Source organism: Perca fluviatilis, chromosome 2, assembly GCF_010015445.1.
Source record: "Perca fluviatilis chromosome 2, GENO_Pfluv_1.0, whole genome shotgun sequence".
NCBI classification, from domain to species: domain Eukaryota; kingdom Metazoa; phylum Chordata; class Actinopteri; order Perciformes; family Percidae; genus Perca; species Perca fluviatilis.
In genome coordinates, this window is record NC_053113.1 from 27739436 (window position 1) to 27759993 (window position 20558).

At 35.8% G+C, this 20558-nt stretch overlaps 1 protein-coding gene across 1 annotated transcript in view; it reads left to right on the top strand.

The window, feature by feature from the left end:
- The window catches only part of aasdhppt (aminoadipate-semialdehyde dehydrogenase-phosphopantetheinyl transferase), a 9958-nt gene extending 7242 nt beyond the window's left edge, over positions 1 to 2716 (top strand). Inside the window, 2 exon segments of the mRNA XM_039786311.1 lie at positions 1009 to 1077; positions 2112 to 2716. Coding sequence (XP_039642245.1) covers positions 1009 to 1077; positions 2112 to 2279 — 237 coding nt within the window. The 3' untranslated portion in view covers positions 2280 to 2716.
- The last annotated feature ends 17842 nt before the right edge of the window (positions 2717 to 20558 follow it).

Here is a 20558-nt window from a genome sequence, read left to right on the forward strand (position 1 = left end):
GTCAATGAAAGTCATTTTGGCTAAAGATCTAACATTAAGCAGTGCAAGTTTCAGAGTGCAAGGAGAAGTATTAGCAGGGACAGACATAGAAGGCTTGATATGTTTAAGACGGCTATTAACTCTGCTGTCTAATGTTCATAGACAGCAGAGTGGACCCTCTGTGGTTTGGCTGAATGCAGTCTTGTTTTAAAAGCTCCGCTCCATTAAGAAATCAAGAAAAGTTGTCCATGAAAATGATGTTGATAGTATTACAGTAGGCTTTTAGCCAGAGACAGAGTTGGCGTACGCAACTGAACTTCATGTTACCAAAGCAGAAAGAGGAGAAGGGGCCAGAAATGACATATTGTTTACCAACGTATTTTGTCAGCTACAAAGGCAGTTGCATTTGGAGTAGAAGTTATAGAACCAAAAAAACCCTTGAAAGGATGTTTTTAGGATAAATAAACCTCAACATGATGGATATATACTGTAGTGGGTTTGTGGACTGAAAAATGTATGTTCTTTTAAAATGTGAATATAGGATGCAATGACAATGATAAAATAGTTATGTTAAAGTAAGGAGGCCAACCTTGAGAACGAAAATCTGCATAGATCCATGTAAGCATGGCTAGAAAACTGGATATGAATCTGACTTTGCCGCACATATTAATCATACATGCTCAACATTTTCCTGTTATCATAGGCACCGTTATTGCTTGGGGAAGCGACATGTGTCTAGTAAATGCAGCGGTTATTTGACTGAACCTTTGCTCGCTCTACTGGAATCCTGGAAACAGATTTTTACATGCACATATTTAATAGATGTGGATGCATGCAGGGTGACTGTCTGTATGAACGTCTGATAAGGTTGCACATTTGCATTATGTCATATGTCATATAATTTTGCCCTATTTTATAGAGTTTTTTTTTGTATTTGCTCTGAATTTGAATGAGTGTAAAGGTTTTTTATTTAGTAGGATATGCAGGCTATATATGTCCATGTGCTGATGAGTGTGTGTTTTTTTGCAGGAGAGCTTGCTGGATGCTGACCATCATATTGCTGTAGCACTCGGTCCAGCAGACAGAGCAGGCACCGCAGTAAGTGTGTGTGTGTGTGTGTGTGTGTGTGTGTGTGTGTGTGTGTGTGTGTGTGTGTGTGTGTGTGTGTGTGTGTGTGTGTGTGTGTGTGTGTGTGTGTGTGTGTGTGTGTGTGTGTGTTGTTTTTGTAATTTAACACCAGGCTGAAAGGTAGAGTTTCACTGCTTTCTGCACATTCTGGAGTACACCTGTAAATCACTGCAGCAAATCAAAACACTGGAGATCAGAAAAAATAGATTGTCAGGTGTTGTTGTGTTACCCTTTAAAGCCAGACTTCCGTACAGACTTTAAACAGCATACATGAATTTAAGCGTCCCTTATGTGCAAAAACACAGAATGAAGGCTTGTAGCGAATTCTCATTTAAAGTATTGGTTAGCATGAATAATAATCTAAAATCTCAATCTGAGCTAAAAGCCAATTTGACAGTGAATCAATCAGGTGATGTATAGACAGTTATCGACAACAACTTCTATGCCAAACATTTTTAGGTTTAATCTTCTCCAATAAGTAGGATCTACAACATTTGCCATTTTCTCTCAATGGGGTGAACCGTAGGGGTGGGGGGAAAAATCGATACAGCATAGTATTCCGTGGCAATACTGTATCGATACACAGACGCCAAGTATCGATCTTTTATGATATATGTGTTGGTCAGTTTGCCTGCTTGACAATCCCATTTTGCAGCAATAAAATTGAAGAGAGATGAACAAACCGAGAAATGTATCTTTTTAGATAAAACAGATGTTGAGAAAGTTTTCTTTTGGGGACATAATTTGAAATTGGGAAAAATTTGAAGTTGGAAAAAGGTAATAAATTGCAATATATCGCAGAATATTGCAATATCTTTAAAATCGCAATAATATTGTATCGTGACATAAGTATCGTGATGATATCGTATCGTGAAGCCTCTGGTGATTCCCACCCCTAGTGAACAGTCCCTTTTTAAAAAATGAAATGAACTTGTTAGTTGCAGCATTATTGGACACTCTACTCTATTTCAGTAATTATAGACTCTCTTCTCACTTCATTTCAGCCTCTTTGTTCATCTCTTCCTCCTCCCACCTCATTTACGCTGCTTTCGTTCAGTGACCTCATCGCCTCGGCCTCACCTCTGACGGCGGAAGACCCTTCCTGCTGGGAGAGCTTCAACATGAAGGCTGAAGCTCCACAGAGACAAAGAGAAACGCACACATCCAAATAACCACCTGTCTCACTCGCCACACACACACACACACACACACACACACACACCTTTCATAAGTGCCAAAAAAAGAACACTGAGACTGAAGCTGCTTTCTCATTCAACACATCCAGTCAAGTTTATTTATAAAACCAAAGGTCACGTTTGTCTCGGAGGACTTCAGAATCCATACAGCATTTGACACCTTCTATCTTTAGATCCTCAGTTCAGATGAAAACAAAATTTTGACATGCCTGATACGCACATGCAAACATACTGTGCAGTAAACACAAACATTTAATGTTGATGAGTAGATTGATATCCTGTAAATTGTACTAACTTCCTGTGTAATTTTAGGATACTCATTGTTCAAGATTCTATATTGAGCTCCTCGTTATTGATCTTTGTAAACCCTCAAACAACAAATTGATTGAAATAAATCTGTTATACAAGGTTTATATAATGTGTCATATATATATATATACATACATACATACATACATACATACATACATACATACATACATGCATACATACACACACGTGGTTTTTTTCATAATCTGAAGCATTACAGTGGATCACAGTTTGCAAATCAATTCAAAATCCCATTATTGTTGTAGTATTATACCACAATATATATACAATATACACAATATATTATATTTAATATCTTGTATATAGGATTTAGCATTAATTTGCAATGTGACAAAGGAAAGACTATTTTTGTAACCATGCGTGTGTGCGTCTTTCTACACTTCCTCTATTTTTAAACTTTCCTTTCTTTCCTTTTCTCTATCTTGTCTCTCCTTCTGGTAGCGCATCTATTTTAATTGGGGACATTTAGTCGACCATCGTGTTATCTCTTTTTTTCTTTGCAGTTCATTTCTGCTGCATTTCTGCTCTCCTCCCTCTCTCTTGAGGACAGCTCATAGATCTAGTGTCATTCAGCAAGTTTAACCCTTCTTTCAGCATCACATTACTTTAATTGCAACATATAATCATACGCCTTCTCCCCTGCACATAGATGGAAATGACAAGTTAGAGGTCAAGTGGTGTATGTGCAGTTGGGTATGCGCCATGTTTGTGACATTACACACTCCGCCTCCCCGTCTCACCCCGGAGGTAAACCGATACATAAACACACAAAGTGGCTGCTGCAGAGCATTTGTCTTGTTACCCTAATTGTTTGAGAAAAATGTCAGGAAAAGGACATTATTGGCTATTAGATTTCTGACAGACATATATACAATTGTCTGAACTGCCATGACCTTGCACACATGACCCTGACGGGGCTGTGTGACATGGACATGGTGAGATAGTATGGGCCTGCTATCTGACACCACGACCTGTACACCTGCTGCTCATCTTCATGCCAGGTATCCCTCTTTCTTAATTTCTTCCACCTTCTTTCTAATAGTTTTATTTTTTTATTTTCTTAGCATTGATTGTGCTTTGTGTAATTATGGGAAGTAATGCTGTAGTCACCTGCTGTGTAAATGACTCCATAGAGTTCCTTTGTTTGTGTTTGTATGTAAGAGACAAATATAGACTATGTCGCAGAGTAAGTGTTGTCATTTAAGTGGATTTAGTACAGCATGTGCATACATGTGTATGCTGTGAGTGAAAGAAATAGTGCTTGAAAACCCACACATGCAGTCATTGCCTCCAGCTGGAGTGAATTAGTTTGCTTCCTCACCATCTTAAATCTTGTGTTCTTTGCAGCAGTGAAGGATGAGAGAGGAGGCAGTGGGGTCAGACTGGAGTCACACAGGCTTACCTCAGAGAGAGGCCATTTTAGTTGCTTCATGTTTACTGGTGTGTCACAGAGGAAACTTCTTTTTTTTTCTTTTTTTAATGCGGGATAGAGACAAGAGTGTTTTGGGCATCAGATGGAGAATTTACCCCGAGGAAAGAGATGAGACCCAGCTCAGCCTGCTGTTAAGGATATGAGCAGAGTTTCTTTTTTTAGAGGAGAAGTCAGAGGAGGAGGAGGAGGAGGACATTGTGTGCCACATTTGGACTATCACTGCCACACTTTTAAAATTAGATTCAGTTTGAGAGTTGCATAAATGTTTCTTAAGCCCCTGCTTACAGTGCCTTGCGAAAGTATTCGGCCCCCTTGAACGTTTCGACCTTTTGCCACATTTCAGGCCTCAAACATAGATATAAACTGTAATTTTTTGTAAAGAATCAACAACAAGTGGGTCCCAATTATGAGTGGACAAATTCATTCTATTTCAAACTTTTAAAAATAAAAATGGTGAAATATTCAGCCCCTTCTTCGTAACTCTCCAGAGTTCAGTGAGACTATGATAATGTTGACAACAATTTTTCCAGTGTGTGTAATCTCTTAAATGCACCTGCTTGTGATAGTTCAGAGGGGGAGAGAGATCATGGCAGCCCGCGGTTTGTGGAGAAGTTTAGCGGTTTGTACAAAAGATTTCAAGTTTACATCCCAAGGAGCACTGTGCAAGCGATATTTGATGGGGAGTACAGACACTCAAATTAAGACCGTCCTCTACTTTCAGTCATACAAGGGACTGTCAGAGATTTGGTGAAACAGTGGCGATATTGCTTGTTTAGGGTTTAAAAATTATGTACTGTAGGAAGGACAGCTAAAGTAAAAAAGCCTGACTAGCAGTGTGCTCAGCAGGTAACCTTACATATTCAAATGTTTTCTCATGCTTATATGAGAGTGGTATCCATATTCTCACCTAAAGGATTAAGGAACACCTGTAAGATTTCTCGTTAATGCAATTATCTAATCAACCAATCACACGGCAGCTGCTTCAATGCATTTAGGGGTGTGGTCAGGGTCTAGAGAATCACTCCAAACTGAATGTCAGAATGGGAAAGAAAGGTGATCTAAGCAATTTTGAGCATGGCATGGTTGTTGGTGCCAGATGGGCTGGTTTGAGTATTTCACAATCTGCTCAGTTACTGGGATTTTCACGCACAACCATTTCTAGGGTTTACAAAGAATGGTCTGAAAAAGGAAAAACATCCAGGATGTGGCAGTCCTCTGGGCAAAAATGCCTTGTTGATGCTAGAGGTCAGAGGAGAATGGGCTGACTGATTCCAGCTGATAGAAGATCAACTTTGACTCAAATAACCACTCGTTACAACCGAGGTATGCAGGCTTGAGGCGGATGGGCCCACCGGGTACCACTCATCTCCACTAAAAATAGGAATATAAGGCTAGAATTTGAACAAGCTCACCAAAAGTGGACAGTCATAGACTGTAAAAAAGTTGAGTCTCGATTTCTGTTGAGAAATTCAGATGGTAGAGGCAGAATTTGGCGTAAACAGAATGAGAACATGGATCTGTCATGCCTTGTTACCACTGTGCAGGCTGGTGGTGTTGGTGTAATGGTGTGGGGAATTTTAGGCCCCTTAGTACTAACTGGGCATCGTTCAAATGCCACAGCCTACCTGAGCTTTGTTTCTGACCATGTCCATCCTTTTATGACCACCATGTACCACTCCTCTGATGGCTACTTCCAGCAGGATAAAGCACCATGTCACAAAGCTCAAAACATTTCAAATTGGTTTTTTGAACATGACAATGGGTTCACTGTACTAAAGTGGCCCCCACAGTCACCAGATCTCAACCCAACAGAACATCTTTGGGATGTGGTGGAACGGGAGCTTCGTGCCCTGGATGTGCATCCCACAAATCTCCATCAACTGCAAGATGCTATCCTATCAATATGGGCCAACATTTCTAAAGAATGCTTCCAGTACCTTGTTGAATCAATGCCACGAAGAATTAAGGCAGTTCTGAAGGCGAACGGTGGTGAAACACGGTATTAGTAGGGTGTTCCTAATAATCCTTTAGGTGAGTGTATATCCCCATTAATTAAAAGGCTGTAATTAGCTAAGCATAAAGACTAGAAAATGGAGAAAGAGCTAGCCTAGCTCAGCCAAAGATAACAAGTCTGCGCACCAGTTACCTTTATTTTTAAATTTCATTATTTTTAACGGAATAAAGGACAATACAGTATAATGTGTTAATTAGTGAGCTTTAGGGGTGCTGAAAGGTGGATTTTGTTTCTTTAGACAGGGCCAGGTTAGCTGTTTCTCCATGTTTTCGTATGCTAAGCTAAGATTGTACAACCTGTTGCTGGTTGTATCATTAATGGATGGTTTTGATCTTCTCATCTAGCTTTCTGCCAGAAAGCGAATAAGCACATTTCCTAATATATTGAACTGACTTTGATTTCTAACTCTTGTTTAGGAGAGGGAGATAGGTAAATATAACGGGTCGTCAGGTTTAAAACATTCCTGAACCACTAAAGTTTAAGAGCAAGTTTTAAGATGAAGCCTAAAATGATTTACTCTGGCATCAAAGAACAGACTTTGTTATGTCTGTCTGGCCGGCTGTTTTTTTTCTTCTTCTTCTTTATCTCATGGATACTTGATTCTTTGGGAGTGGGATTCTACTTTGATGTAGCTGGCAGCTTGGAGACAGCAAAGAGGAGGTTGATGTTGCCCTGAGTGAAGCTTTCCTTTTTCAGTCCAACCTTTGAGGTTCATGTTTGCTCAGATAAACAGTGTCACTGCGACTGCTGAAGAAGCCTGGATTCCATGTGCCACTAAAATTAGTTATAATTGTCAAACGCTTTGGAGTTTTATTTTTCAGTGCTCTATAATGTTTAACTTTTGCCACCAGACCAGTTTTTCCTAATTGATTGTTTTTTTATGTTTGTGTATATGTGTCTTTAGTCAAAAAAGATTATCGCTATTTATTTTTCTCCTGTTTTGAAACATGCTCTGTGCAGCCCAATGTGTGATTAGAAAGTTACGCTGAATTAGACACAATCAAAACACACACTTGCACACAGGGCAGATACGTAATACCTACACAACCCAAAAAGAAACATTAGCACATGTTTACACTTGATCTGATTACAGATGCATCCATTGTGACTGTCTGCTGCATGCTTAAATAATTGGGTATTTGTGTGAGCTCTTGTGCTGAGTCTTGTATGTGTTAAAGTGGGGTTCAGGTTTATAGGGAATTAGAGGATAGTGTAAAGGTACTACGTTTAACCATTCCTTTCCTCTCAGGGTAATCATGCAGAATCTCACATTGTTGATGAATCTGTGTTGCATACAGTATTTGAAGTATTTGCTCATAAAGACATTGTTGTGTGGTTGATAGGGATGATGTTGCAACATTCTTTCTTATCTGATATTTAGGGTTTACCAAAATCCCTTTTTGCAATGTTATACATCTTTGCTGTGCTTATCAGCAGTCAAGTTGTGTTGTTTTCCTTAATCTGTACTTTTTGGCTCAGTGTCACCTTTGTTATCATTTAATATTTTGAGGACAGGCTCTGTTAAACAGAGTCAGCCTTCAGCTTAGTATATAATGTCCATAAACTAATCTGCTGACTGATTGATGTGTTTTTCTTTCTTCTGATACCATTTTTACCGCAGCCACATTGGTCAAACACTGCTCTGAAATTGGTTATGACAAGGGCTATGGGGGAAAAACTTACAATAACAGGGTATACGCAAAAATCCTAGTTAAATTTAATAACTTTAATATCTTCTTTCTAAAGACCTCTTCCATAGATTTTAAGACCTCACCGTTATCACCTTACATTAGCGTCACACTTTAGCTTACATTTATCATACATCGATTATAAGATTATAAGCGCAAGTAAACAGTCTTAGTTTGTGATAAGTTCTTGGACCACTGTATCAATGTAACATAATACAAGATAACTTATTTACTGACTAACCCAATGCAAGGTTTATTACAAAGAATAATATCAATAAGAGAGAGCGAGAGCTATAAACACAATACACTTGGACTCTTTATAATTAGGGTACTATATATTGATCCTTTATGTTATCAAAGGATTTGGAAAAATAGGAGGCCAAGAATTTGACAACATTGTATAGCCAGTATTTGACCAATGAACTGAACTTTTAAAAAAGGGACTATGTCGTCACTGTTTGGTAGAAAACTTGTATCTACATACACTCACCTAAAGGATTATTAGGAACACCTGTTAAATTTCACGTTAATTAAATTATCTAATCAACCAATCACATGGCAGCTGCTTCAATGCATTTAGGGGTGTGGTCCAGGTCTAGACAATCTCCTGAACTCCAAACTGAATGTCAAAATGGGAAAGAAAGGTGATCTAAGCAATTTTGAGCGTGGCATGGTCTGGTTGGTACCAGACGGGCTGGTTTGAGTATTTCACAATCTGCTCAGTTACTGGGATTTTCATGCACAACCATTTCTAGGGATTACAAAGAATGGTCTGAAAAAGGAAAAACATCCAGTATGCAGCAGTCCTGTGGGCGAAAATGCCTTGTTGATGCTAGAGGTCAGAGGAGAATGTGCCGACTGATTCCACCTGACAGAAGATCAACTTTGACTCAAATAACCACTCTTTACAACCGAGGTATGCAGCAAAGCATTTGTGAAGCCACAAAACGCACAACCTTGAGGCGGATGGGCTACACCAGCAGAAGACCCCACCGGGTACCACTCATCTCCACTAAAAATAGGGAAATTAGGCTACAATTTGCACACGCACACCAAAATTGTTTCCGTCTGATGAGTCTCGATTTCTGTTGAGGCATTCAGATGGTAGAGTCAGAATTTGGCGTAAAAAGAAAGAGAACATGGATCCGTCATGCCTTGTTACCATTGTGCAGGCTGGTGGTGGTGGTGTAATGGTGTGGGGAATGTTAGTGGCACACTTTAGGCCCCTTAGTACCAATTGGGCATCGTTTAAATGCCACAGCCTACCTGAGCATTGTTTCTGACCATGTCCATCCCTTTATGACCACCACGTACCCATCCTGTGATGGCTACTTCCAGCAGGATAATGCACCATGTCACAAAGCTTGAATCATTTCAAATTGGTTTCTTGAACATGTCAATGAGTTCACTGTACTAATGTGGCCCCCACAGTCACCAGATCTCAACCCAATAGAACATCTTTGGGATGTGGTGGAATTAGAGCTTCGTGCCCTGGATATGCATCCCACAAATCTCCATCAACTGCAAGATGCTCTCCTATCAATATGGGCCAACATTTCTAAAGAATGCTTCCAGCACCTTGTTGAATCAATGCCACAAAGAATTAAGGCAGTTGTGAAGGCGAAAGGGGGTCAAACATGGTATTAGTAGGGTGTTCCTAATAATCCTTTAGGTGAGTGTATTTCATCATTTTAATTTCTCTTCATAAATCAATGGTATTGGTCACCCTTTACATCTGTCTGTGGGTTTTACAGATATTTAAATAGTGACAAGGAAACTTTTTACAAATAGGTCATTAAACGTTATAGTATAAAGTACAAAACAAGTAAAATAAGGCTGATATAGCTATAGATATAGCTGTTATAGTACAGTATGTCACAAAAAGTCCTAAAAATGTCATAGCATAGTACGTAATAAAAATGTCATAGTATAGTATTTAAAAAAAAAAAGTCATAGTATAGTATATAAAAGTCATACTATAGTATGTCGAAAAAAAGTGATAGTATAGTATGGAGAAAAACTTCATTATATAGGATAGTATGTCGTAAAATTCAGTAAAGTATCAAAAAAGTTATAATAAAGTATGTTGAAAAGTTAGTAAATTTGGACTTCAGGAGTCTGATCCCCGCCTCAGGTACCCCACACAGAAATGTTTGGGTTGAATTAATGTGTACATTTGTTATCATGCATGCGTCATTTCACGTCAATTTCAACTTGCGAATTTCTGAACTTCAACTTGCGAATTTACAAACTTCAACTTGCAAACCTCAACTTGTGAACTTCAACATATGCAAACTTCAATTTACGAATTTCAATTTGCTGATTTACAAATTTCAATTTGGGATTATCCAACTTTGACTGGCATTTTATAAAAATATAAATATAAATATTTTTTTTATATATATATATAGTTTTTATATGTTAAAAGGCTAATGTTAGGCTTTTGTTATCCCGTTTCAAATGAGTGTGTCTAACGTATAGTATGTCGAAAAAAGTTTAAAAAGTCTACATTGATATGTCGAAAAACATCATAGTATATTATCTCGAAATAAAGTCATAGTAAAATATGTTGAAAAAAGTCATAAAAAAGTCATAGTATAGCATGTCAAAAAAAAGTCATAGTATAGTATGTTGAAAAAAGTAAAATGGGGTTAGGTGCCTTGCTCAAGAGCACCTTGGCAGTGCCTATGGTATGTCGAAAAAGTCATAGTTTAGTATAGTATGTCGAAAAAAAGTCATAGTATATGGAAGAAGGCATAGATTAGTATATTGAAAAGAAAGTCATAGTATAGTATTTCGTAAAAAGTGATACAAAAGTCATAGTATAGTATGTCCGAAAAAAAGTGATAAAAAAGTGATAGTATAGTATGTCGAAAAAAAGGCACAAAAAAGTCATACTAGTCATAAGACGTACTACACTATGACTTTTTTTCCGATATACTAATACTAATACTCTCTGCTCGGGGCTTCTCAGGTGCTGCAGGCATATCACTCCGCCCAAGTAGCAGAAGTAGCACTGCTTCGCCTTTCTGAGAATATAGTTCCCAGTTTATATACGGTTAGAAGATGGCTATGTCTCATGTGACCTTGTTATTTGTACACGCTGTGACTATACAAATCACAACATGTAAATAGGATAATGTTGGCATTATTTTGTCACTTATTTGGAGCAATAGACTAGTTGGAACCGATTACCTTCAGGATCTGTGATAGGCTAAGCTACCGGTGGGGCCGTCAGACAGAGTTACAACTAGGGTTGGGTCCCGAAACCGGAAAAAAGTCATAAAAAAGTCAAGTATAGTATGTTTAAAAAGTCATTAAAAAGTCATAGTATAGTATGTTGAAAAAAGTCATGAAAAAGTCTTAGTATAGTATGTCGAAAAAAGTGAGTAAAAAGTCATAGTATAGTATGTCGAAAAAGTCATAGTATAGTATGTCGAAAAAAGTCATTAAAAGGTCATAGTATAATATGTCGAAAAAAGTCTTAGTATAATATGTCGAAAAAAGTGAGTTAAAAGTCATTGTATAGTATGTCGAGAAAAAGTCATTGTTTAATATGTCAGAAAAAAAGTGATAAAAAAGTAATAGTATAGCATGTTAAAAAAAGTCATAGTATGTAAAAAAAAATTTTTATGGGGTTCTGTGCCTTCCTCAAGATTACCTTGGTAGTTCCCAGGAGGAGAACTGGAATTTCTCCAACTATCAGTCTACTTTCTGTACTTTGGTCCATAGATGGAATTGAACCAGTGGCTCTCCAATGCCCAACCCACCTTCCTACAGACTGAGCTAAAGCCCCCCTAACTGGAACAAAGACATTGTATAGTATGTTGAAAAAAGTCATAGTATAATACAGTGGTTCCCAACCTTTTTTCCTTGGCGCCCCCCCCACTCATGTCTAAGAAAAGCTGAGCCCCCCCCTCGAAACCGAAGTTGAGGTAACTCTCAAGATAGAGCCTTACTTTCTTTTTTGATACAGAGGAGTTATCAGCACTGTTACATTTCTCCGCCATGTTTCATTCATAAAATAGTGATGCTGTGGCGGCAGGAAAAACGAGGATACAACAAAAAATATAGTTTTCATAGACTTTTGTATACATTATATATTCTAGTGTATTATCATAATTGGTTTAACATGTGCAAATATTTTTTTTTACCTCAACCTCAAACCAGATAAAGACTTGCGCCCCCCTGTGATCTTTGCCGCCCCCGCTGGGGGTGCCCGGACCCCAGGTTGGGAACCACTGGTATAGTATGTCGAAAAAAGTCTTAGTATAATATGTCGAAAAAAGTGAGTAAAAAGTCATAGTATGTCGAAAAAAGTCACAAAAAAGTCAAAGTATAGTATGTCAAAAAAGTCATTAAAAAGTCACAGTATAGTATGTTGAAAAAAGTCAATTTAAAAGTCACAGTATAGTATGTCTAGTATTATAGTATTTATGTATAGTATGTATGTATAGTATTTCGGAAAAAAGTGAGAAAAAAGTCATAGTATAGTAAGTCCAAAAAAGCATAGTATAGTATTTCGGAAAAAAGTGAAAAAACTAATCGTATAGAATGTCGGAAAAAAAAGTCATAGTATAGTATGTCGAAAAAATGCATAAAAATGTCATAGTATAGTATGTTGAAAAAAGTCTTAAAAAAGTCTTCGTAAAAGAAAGTCGAAAAAAGTCATAGTTGAAAAAATGCATAAAAAAGTCACAGTATAGTATGTCGAAAAAAGTCACAAAAAAGTCAAAGTAGGGTATGTCTAAAAAGTCATAGTATGTCGAAAAAAGTCATTAAAAGGTCATAGTATAGTATGTTGAAAAAAGTCCTAAATAAATCATAGTATACTATGTCGAAAAAAAGTCCTGAAAAAATCTTAGTATAGTATGTCGAAAAAAGTCTTAGTATAATATGTCTTAAAAAGTGAGTAAAAAGTCATAGTATAGTACGTCGAAAAAAGTCATAAAAAGTCACAGTATAGTATGTTTGAAAAAAGTCATAGTATAGTATGTCGAATAAAGCATAGTATAGTATTTAGAAAAAAAATATAAAAAAGTCATAGTATAGTATGTCGAAAAGAAGTCATTAAAATCTCATAATATAGTATTTCGTATTGAATCAAACCCGGGTCTCCCACACCAAAGGCATGTGTTATAGCCACTGTGCCATCACCACCACAACCTCCTTAAACCTCATCAAGTCATGGTATAGTATGCAAAAAAAATTATAAAAAAAGTCATAGTATAGTATGTCAAAAAAAATTATAAACAAGTCTTAGTATATAGTATGTCAGAAAAAGTCATAGTATAGCATTTTGAAAAAAGTGATAAAAAAGTTATAGTATAGTATGTCAAAAAAAGTCAGTACAGCATGTTGAAAAAAAGTGATAAAAAAGTGATGGTATAGTACACTTTGTGAAAAAAGTCATAGTATGGTATGTGGAAAAAAGTCATAGTATAGCATGTCGACAACATTTTAAAAAAAAAGTGATAGTAGTATATGTATATCATAGTATGATGTTGAAAATGTCTTTAAATGTTATAGTTTAGTATTACATAAAAGTGTAATAAAAATGTTATAAACCACCAAATCTGTAATGTCTTGAGTTCATGCAAACAGGAAACACAACATTTTATTTCTACTAAACATTTTCTTCATCTTTATGGAATTGTACATTCAACATGTAAAGTACGCAAATTATGTTTACATCACAGAATAATTAAATAAGATGATCTGTGTAGAGCCGCTGCTCCTTGGCGTCGAAAGGAGCCAGTTGAGGTGGTTCGGGCATCTGGTAAGGATGCCCCCTGGGCGCCTCCCTAAGGAGGTGTTCCAGGCACGTCCAGCTGGGAGGAGGCCTCGGGGGACGACCCAGGACTAGGTGGAGGGATTATATCTCCAACCTGGCCTGGGAACACCTCGGGATGGATGGATGGATGTGTTTAATACAGATTTGTTCTCCAAAACACTGTGTTAATTGTATGTGCTCACTGCCAAATCATATACACCTTCCAGGCTGACACCAGTCAATCAGTTAATTCTATTAATAATATTAAGTCTATTGTAGGTGCAGCATGGATTATTGGTAACCCAGAGTGTTTGTGCACATACCATGTAATTACTGTATCCTTCACTATTCAGCTGCATGAACCCGTAGTTTCGTATGTAAAAAAAAAAGGTAATAGTTTAGGTTGAAAAAAAAGTCATAAAGAAGTCATAGTATAGTATTGCTAAAAAGTGATAAAAAAGTCATAGTATAGTATGTCGACCAAAAAGTCATGGTATAGTATGTCAAAAAAGTGATAAACAAGTCATAGTATAGTATGTCGAAAAAAGTCATAGTATAGTATGTGAAAAAAAGTCATAGTATAGTATGTCGACCAAAAAGTCATAGTATAGTATGTCGACCAAAAAGTCATGGTATAGTATGTCAAAAAAGTGATAAACAAGTCATAGTATAGTATGTCGAAAAAAGTCATAGTATAATATGTCGAAAAAAAGTGATAAAACAGTCATAGTATAGTATGTGAAAACAGTCATAGTATAGTATGTGAAAAAAGTCATAGTATAGCAGGCCCGGATTGGCTAATCGGGAGCACCGGGAGAATTCCCGGTGGGCCGGTCTGGTTGTTTGGTTGTGAGGGCCGGTGTTCAGGTATGGCACTGGGTTTAAATCATAGTTGAATGGATGCTGTCCCTATGCTGCCTGCACTCACAGCCCACTTTTTGTATTTACAGTATTTATTTGTTCTTGCAGCCCACCGTTCTCTTCATTCATGCAGCCCTCTCGCAGAGTGCAGCCTGGTTAATGATGACCTATTTATGTTCAGAGTCCTCCGACGGCAGCACCTTGCTAAAAAAATACGTCAGCATACACAAGTCACTGGTGCTTGTTGGAGGATGCCACCGCGAGCAAAAATAATCTGTTTTAAACGGGTAATAGAAAGCGCAAAACGGCACTGAAAAGACGTCAATTTAAAAAGGAGAGCTCTAGAAAGTGACGCGAACAGATGAACTTTTTCTATTTTTAGCAAAACGCCAAATGAAGACGTTGAGATGGGTAAGCTGAGTTAGTTAGGAGAAGTGCCTGCAAACCAGCGTTTATGTTTATGAATCAAACTTGTTCTTGTAGCTCCGCAGCAGCAGCAGCTACTAGTCCAGTTTGCTGCTAACCATGACAATGAAGAGCCAGTAAGGTTACCAAGCAGCAGCTATATGAGCCCAGAACTCCAGTTTGGGCAGGTAGGGTTGATCATTGACTGAATATTATAAGAATTAATAAGAGTGTGGTGTTGACCTGCTCTATATGAAAAATGTCCTGGTATAATTAATGATGCCAGATGATTCATCACTACCATAATGACACTGACTTGACTTGATCAGAAAGCTTTGTAAAAAGGAGAGATTTGTGCTGAGAATTCTGACAATTTATAAAATGTGATTTAGTGTCAGAAGCAGAGCCAGTAGTGTGCATTAGGGATAACTGCTGTCAGTGTGGATGGCACATCTACTGTAAGCTGTTGTATCACAGTGTGTTAACAAGCAAACATGGTCAGATTAGCTACAATATAATCACTTGTTATGCCCAAATATTACTTGGCCCATTATGAAAGTTATATTTAATATTCAAAGGAAAAATAGATTATGGTGTCATTAGAAAGTGCAATACAATGTATCTTGTTCTTTTTTTAATCTGTTATTACTTATTTGCACAGAAACAGATTCTGATATTGTTCAACATCATTGGATTGTTGTTAAAATGTTAACTTTTCTAATAAATCTACATTGTGAAGCAACACTTGGTGATATTTTACAAAATACACCGAATTACAAGGATGTAGAGAACAGGGCGCTATTGCATACTAAGGTTTTGATTACATTCTTTTTTAATATAGTCATTCGTGAAGTAAAGTGGGCCGGTCTAAGGCATGCAAATCCAGGGCTGAAAATGAGTCCCAATCCGGCCCTGTAGTATAGTATGTCGAAAAAAAGTCATAGTATAGCATGTCGACAACATTTTTGGTCATTTTGGTCATTTTTTAAAGTGATAGTAGTATATGTATATCATAGTATGATGTTGAAAATGTCTTTAAATGTTATAGTTTAGTATTACATAAAAGTGTAATAAAAATGTTAAAAACCACCAAATCTGTAAGGTCTTGAGTTCATGCAAACAGGAGACGCAACATTTTATTTCTACTAAAAATTTTCTTCATCTTTATGGAATTGTACATTCAACATGTAAAGTACACAAATTATGTTTACATCACAGAATAATTAAATAAGATGATCTGTGTAGAGCCGCTGCTCCTTGGCGTCGAAAGGAGCCAGTTGAGGTGGTTCGGGCATCTGGTAAGGATGCCCCCTGGGCGCCTCCCTAGGGAGGTGTTCCAGGCACGTCCAGCTGGGAGGAGGCCTTGGGGGAAGACCCAGAACTAGGTGGAGGGATTATATCTCCAGCCTGGCCTGGGAACGCCTCGGGATGGATGGATGGATGTGTTTAATACAGATTTGTTCTCCAAAACACTGTGTTAATTGTATGTGCTCACTGCCAAATCATATACACCTTCCAGGCTGACACCAGTCAATCAGTTAATTCTATTAATAATATTAAGTAGGTGCAGCATGGATTATTGGTAACCCAGAGTGTTTGTGCACATACCATATAATTACTGTATCCTTCACTATTCAGCTGCATGAACCCGTAGTATCGTATGTAAAAAAAAAAGTAATTGTTTAGGTTGAAAATAAAGTCATAAAGAAGTCATAGTATAGTATGTCGACCAAAAAGTCATAGTATAGTATGGCAAAAAAAGTCAATTAAAAGTCATAGTATCGTATGTTGAAAAAAGTCAAAGCGTAGTATGTCAAAAAGATTAATAAAAAGTCATGGTATGCTGAAGAGTGAACCCTCAACCTCCAATCTTCATTTTATCTCTTGCAGCTTATCTCACTGAGTTATTTGTGAAGCTCAAAATGTATGTCTTGTCCGGCGTTGAAATCATTGTTCACATTACTGAAGACAAAAAAAGTCATAGTATAGTCAGTCGAAAAAATACATAAGAAAGTCATAGTATAGCATGGCGAAAAAATTTCATAAAAAAGTCATATTATAGTATACCGAAAAAGTCATAAAGAAGTCAAAGTATAGTATGTCGAAAAAAAAGTCATAGTATCGTATATTGAAAAAGTCTTAAAGAAGTCATAGTATAGTATGTCGAAAAAAAGTCATAGTGTAGTATGTCGAAAAAGTTCATAGTATAATATGTTGAAAAAAAGTCATAGTATAGTATGTTGAAAAAAAAGGCATCATATAGTATGTCGAAAAAAGTCATAGTATAGTATGTTGAAAAAGTCATAATAAAGTCATTGTATAGTAAGTCGAAAAAAGTTAGTAAAAAGTCATAGTATAGTATGTCGAAAAAACCATAGTAGCCTTAGTATTTAGAAAAAAGTGATAAAAAAGTCATAGTATAGAAAAAAAGTCATAGTTTACAATGTCAAAAAAGTCGAGAAAAAAGTCATTAAAACCTCATAGTATAGCATTTCGAAAAAAAAGTCATAAAAAAGTCATAGTATAGTATATTGAAAAAAGTCATTGTATCAAAGAAAAAAGTGATAAAAAAGTCATAGTATAGTATGTCAGAAAAGTCATAGTATAGAAAAAAGTCATGTCAAAAAAGTCATAAAAAATTCTTAGTATAGTATTTCGAGAAAAAAGTCATTAAAACCTCATAGTATAGCATTTCGAAAAAAAAGTCATAAAAAAGTCATAGTATAGTATGTTGAAAAAAGTCATTGTATAATATGTCAGAAAAAAGTGATAAAAAAAATCATAGTATAGTATGTCGGAAAAGTCATAGTATAGCATGTTAAGAAAAGTCATAGTATGTCAAAAAAAAGGGGTTTTGTGTCTTCCTCAAGACTACCTTGGCAGTGCCTATCAGTCTACTTTCTGTACTTTGGTCCATACGTGGAGTTGAACCAGTGGCCCGCTGATGCCCAACCCACCTTCCTACAGACTGAGGTAAAGCCCCCCTAACTTGAACAAAGACATTGTATAGTATGTTGAAAAAAAGTGATAAAAAAGTCATAGTATAGTATATTGAAAAAAGTTATAGTATAGTATGTTGAAAAAAGTAATAAAAAAGTCTTTGTATAGTATGTAGAAAAAATGCATAAGAATGTCATAGTATAGTATGTTGAAAAAAGTAATAAAAAAGTCAAGTATAGTATGTCAAAAAAGTCATTAAAAAGTCATAGTATAGTATGTCGAAAAAAAGTCATTGTATAGTATGTTGAAAAAAGTAATAAAAAAGTCTTTGTATAGTATGTAGAAAAAATGCATAAGAATGTCATAGTATAGTATGTTGAAAAAAGTAATAAAAAAGTCAAGTATAGTATGTCAAAAAAGTAATTAAAAAGTCATAGTATAGTATGTCGAAAAAAGTTATTAAAAGGTCATAGTATAGTATGTTGAAAAAAGTAATAAAAAAGTCTTAGTATAATATGTCGAAAAAAGTGAGTAAAAAGTCATAGTATATTATGTCGAAAAAAGTCACAGTATAGTATGTCGAAAAAAGCATGGTATAGTATTTAGAAAAGGATAAAAAAGTCATAGTATAGAAAAAAGTCATAGTATAGAATGTCAAAAAAAGAAAGTCATAGTATGTAAAAAAAAAATTATAAAAAGTCATAGTATAGTATGTCGAAAAAAAGTAATTAAAACCTCATGGTATATATTTCAGAAAAAAGTGAGAAAAAAGTCATAGTATATAGTATGTAGAAAAAATGCATAAAAAAGGGGTTTTGTGCCTTCCTCAAGACTACCTTGGCAGTGCCTATCAGTCTACTTTCTGTACTTTGGTCCATACGTGGAATTGAGCCAGTGGCCCGCTGATGCCCAACCCACCTTTCTACAGACTGAGCTAAAGCCCCCCTAACTCGAACAAAGACATTGTATAGTATGTTGAAAAAAAGTCAAGTATAGTATGTCAAAAAAGTCATTAAAAAGTCATAGTATAGTATGTCGAAAAAAAAGTCATTGTATAGTATGTTGAAAAAAGTAATAAAAAAGTCTTTGTATAGTATGTAGAAAAAATGCATAAGAATGTCATAGTATAGTATGTTGAAAAAAGTAATAAAAAAGTCAAGTAAAGTATGTCAAAAAAGTCATTAAAAAGTCATAGTATAGTATGTCAAAAAAGTCATTAAAAAGTCATAGTATAGTATGTTGAAAAAAGTTTTTAAAAGGGCATAGTATAGTATGTTGAAAAAAGTAATAAAAAAGTCATAGTATAGTATGTTGAAAAAAGTAATAAAAAAGTCTTAGTATAGTATGTCGAAAAAAGTAATAAAAAAGTCTTAGTATAGTATGTCGAAAAAAGTCTAAGTATAATATGTCGAAAAAAGTGAGTAAAAAGTCATGGTATATTATGTCGAAAAAAGTCACAGTATAGTATGTCGAAAAAAGCATGGTATAGTATTTAGAAAAGGATAAAAAAGTCATAGTATAGAAAAAAGTCATAGTATAGAATGTCAAAAAAAGTCATAAAAAGTCATAGTATGTAAAGAAAATGATAAAAAGTCATAGTATAGTATGTCGAAAAAAAGTAATTAAAACCTCATGGTATATATTTCAGAAAAAAGTGAGAAAAAAGTCATAGTATATAGTATGTAGAAAAAATGCATAAAAATGTCATAGTATAGTATGTTGAAAAAAGTCATAAAAATGTCTTTGTAAAAGAAAGTTGGAACGAGTCATAGTTGAAAAAATGCATAAAATAGTCACAGTATAGTATGTCGAAGAAAAGTCTTAGTATAATATGTCAAAAAAAGTCTTAGTATAATATGTCTTAAAAATTGAGTAAAAAGTCATAGTATAGTACTTTGAAAAAAGTCATAAAAAGTCACAGTATAGTATGTTTGAAAAAAGTCATATTATAGTATGTCGAAAAAAGCATAGTATAGTATTTAGAAAAAAATTATAAAAAAGTCATAGTATAGAAAAAAGTCATTGTATAGAATGTAAAAAAAAGTCATAAAAAGTCATAGTATAGTATGTCGAAAAAATCTCATAATATAGTACTGTATTTTCTGGACTATAAGTCGCTCCGGAGTATAAGTCGCATCCGTCAAAAAATGCGTCATGAAGAGGAAAAAAACATATAAGTCGCATTTATTTAGAATTTCTTTTTTTTTCATCTGTCAACGAAACAATAGCACACAGAACAACAGGCTGAATACGGTAGGTGTCCGGTTTGTTAACGTAACACATTAACAGTTATTGAATTATACAATAGCACACAGAACAACTACCAGGGCGTGGAGCATGGATGTATTAAAAGGCATGGAGACGTAACTGCACCGTTGACAAGCCCCTCCCGACTCGTTCCTCCAGCTCTGGCCATCTTGCTTTCAGCCCGCGATTAGCCGATTAGCTTTCTTTGATTTCTTCATTGCAGTAAGAGTAACCTTTTCGCCAGTCCCTCACAAGTTTCTCCCTCATTTCAAACTTTCTTTCTGCTGCTCGATTACCGTTTTCGGCTGCATATTTTACTACCTGCAGTTTGTTATCTCTTTTCTTTCTCAGTTGTCTTTAGGAGTAGCATTGTAGTTGTCACAAGCCTAGAGCGCCCTCTGGCGGCTGTAGACGATAATGTTTTCAGTATGAATTAACATTTAAAAACATGTTAAATTATATATATTTTGATATATAAGTCGCACCTGACTATAAGTCGCAGGACCAGCCGAAGTAGGAAAAAAAGTGTGACTTATAGTCCGGAAAATACAGCATTTCGTATCGA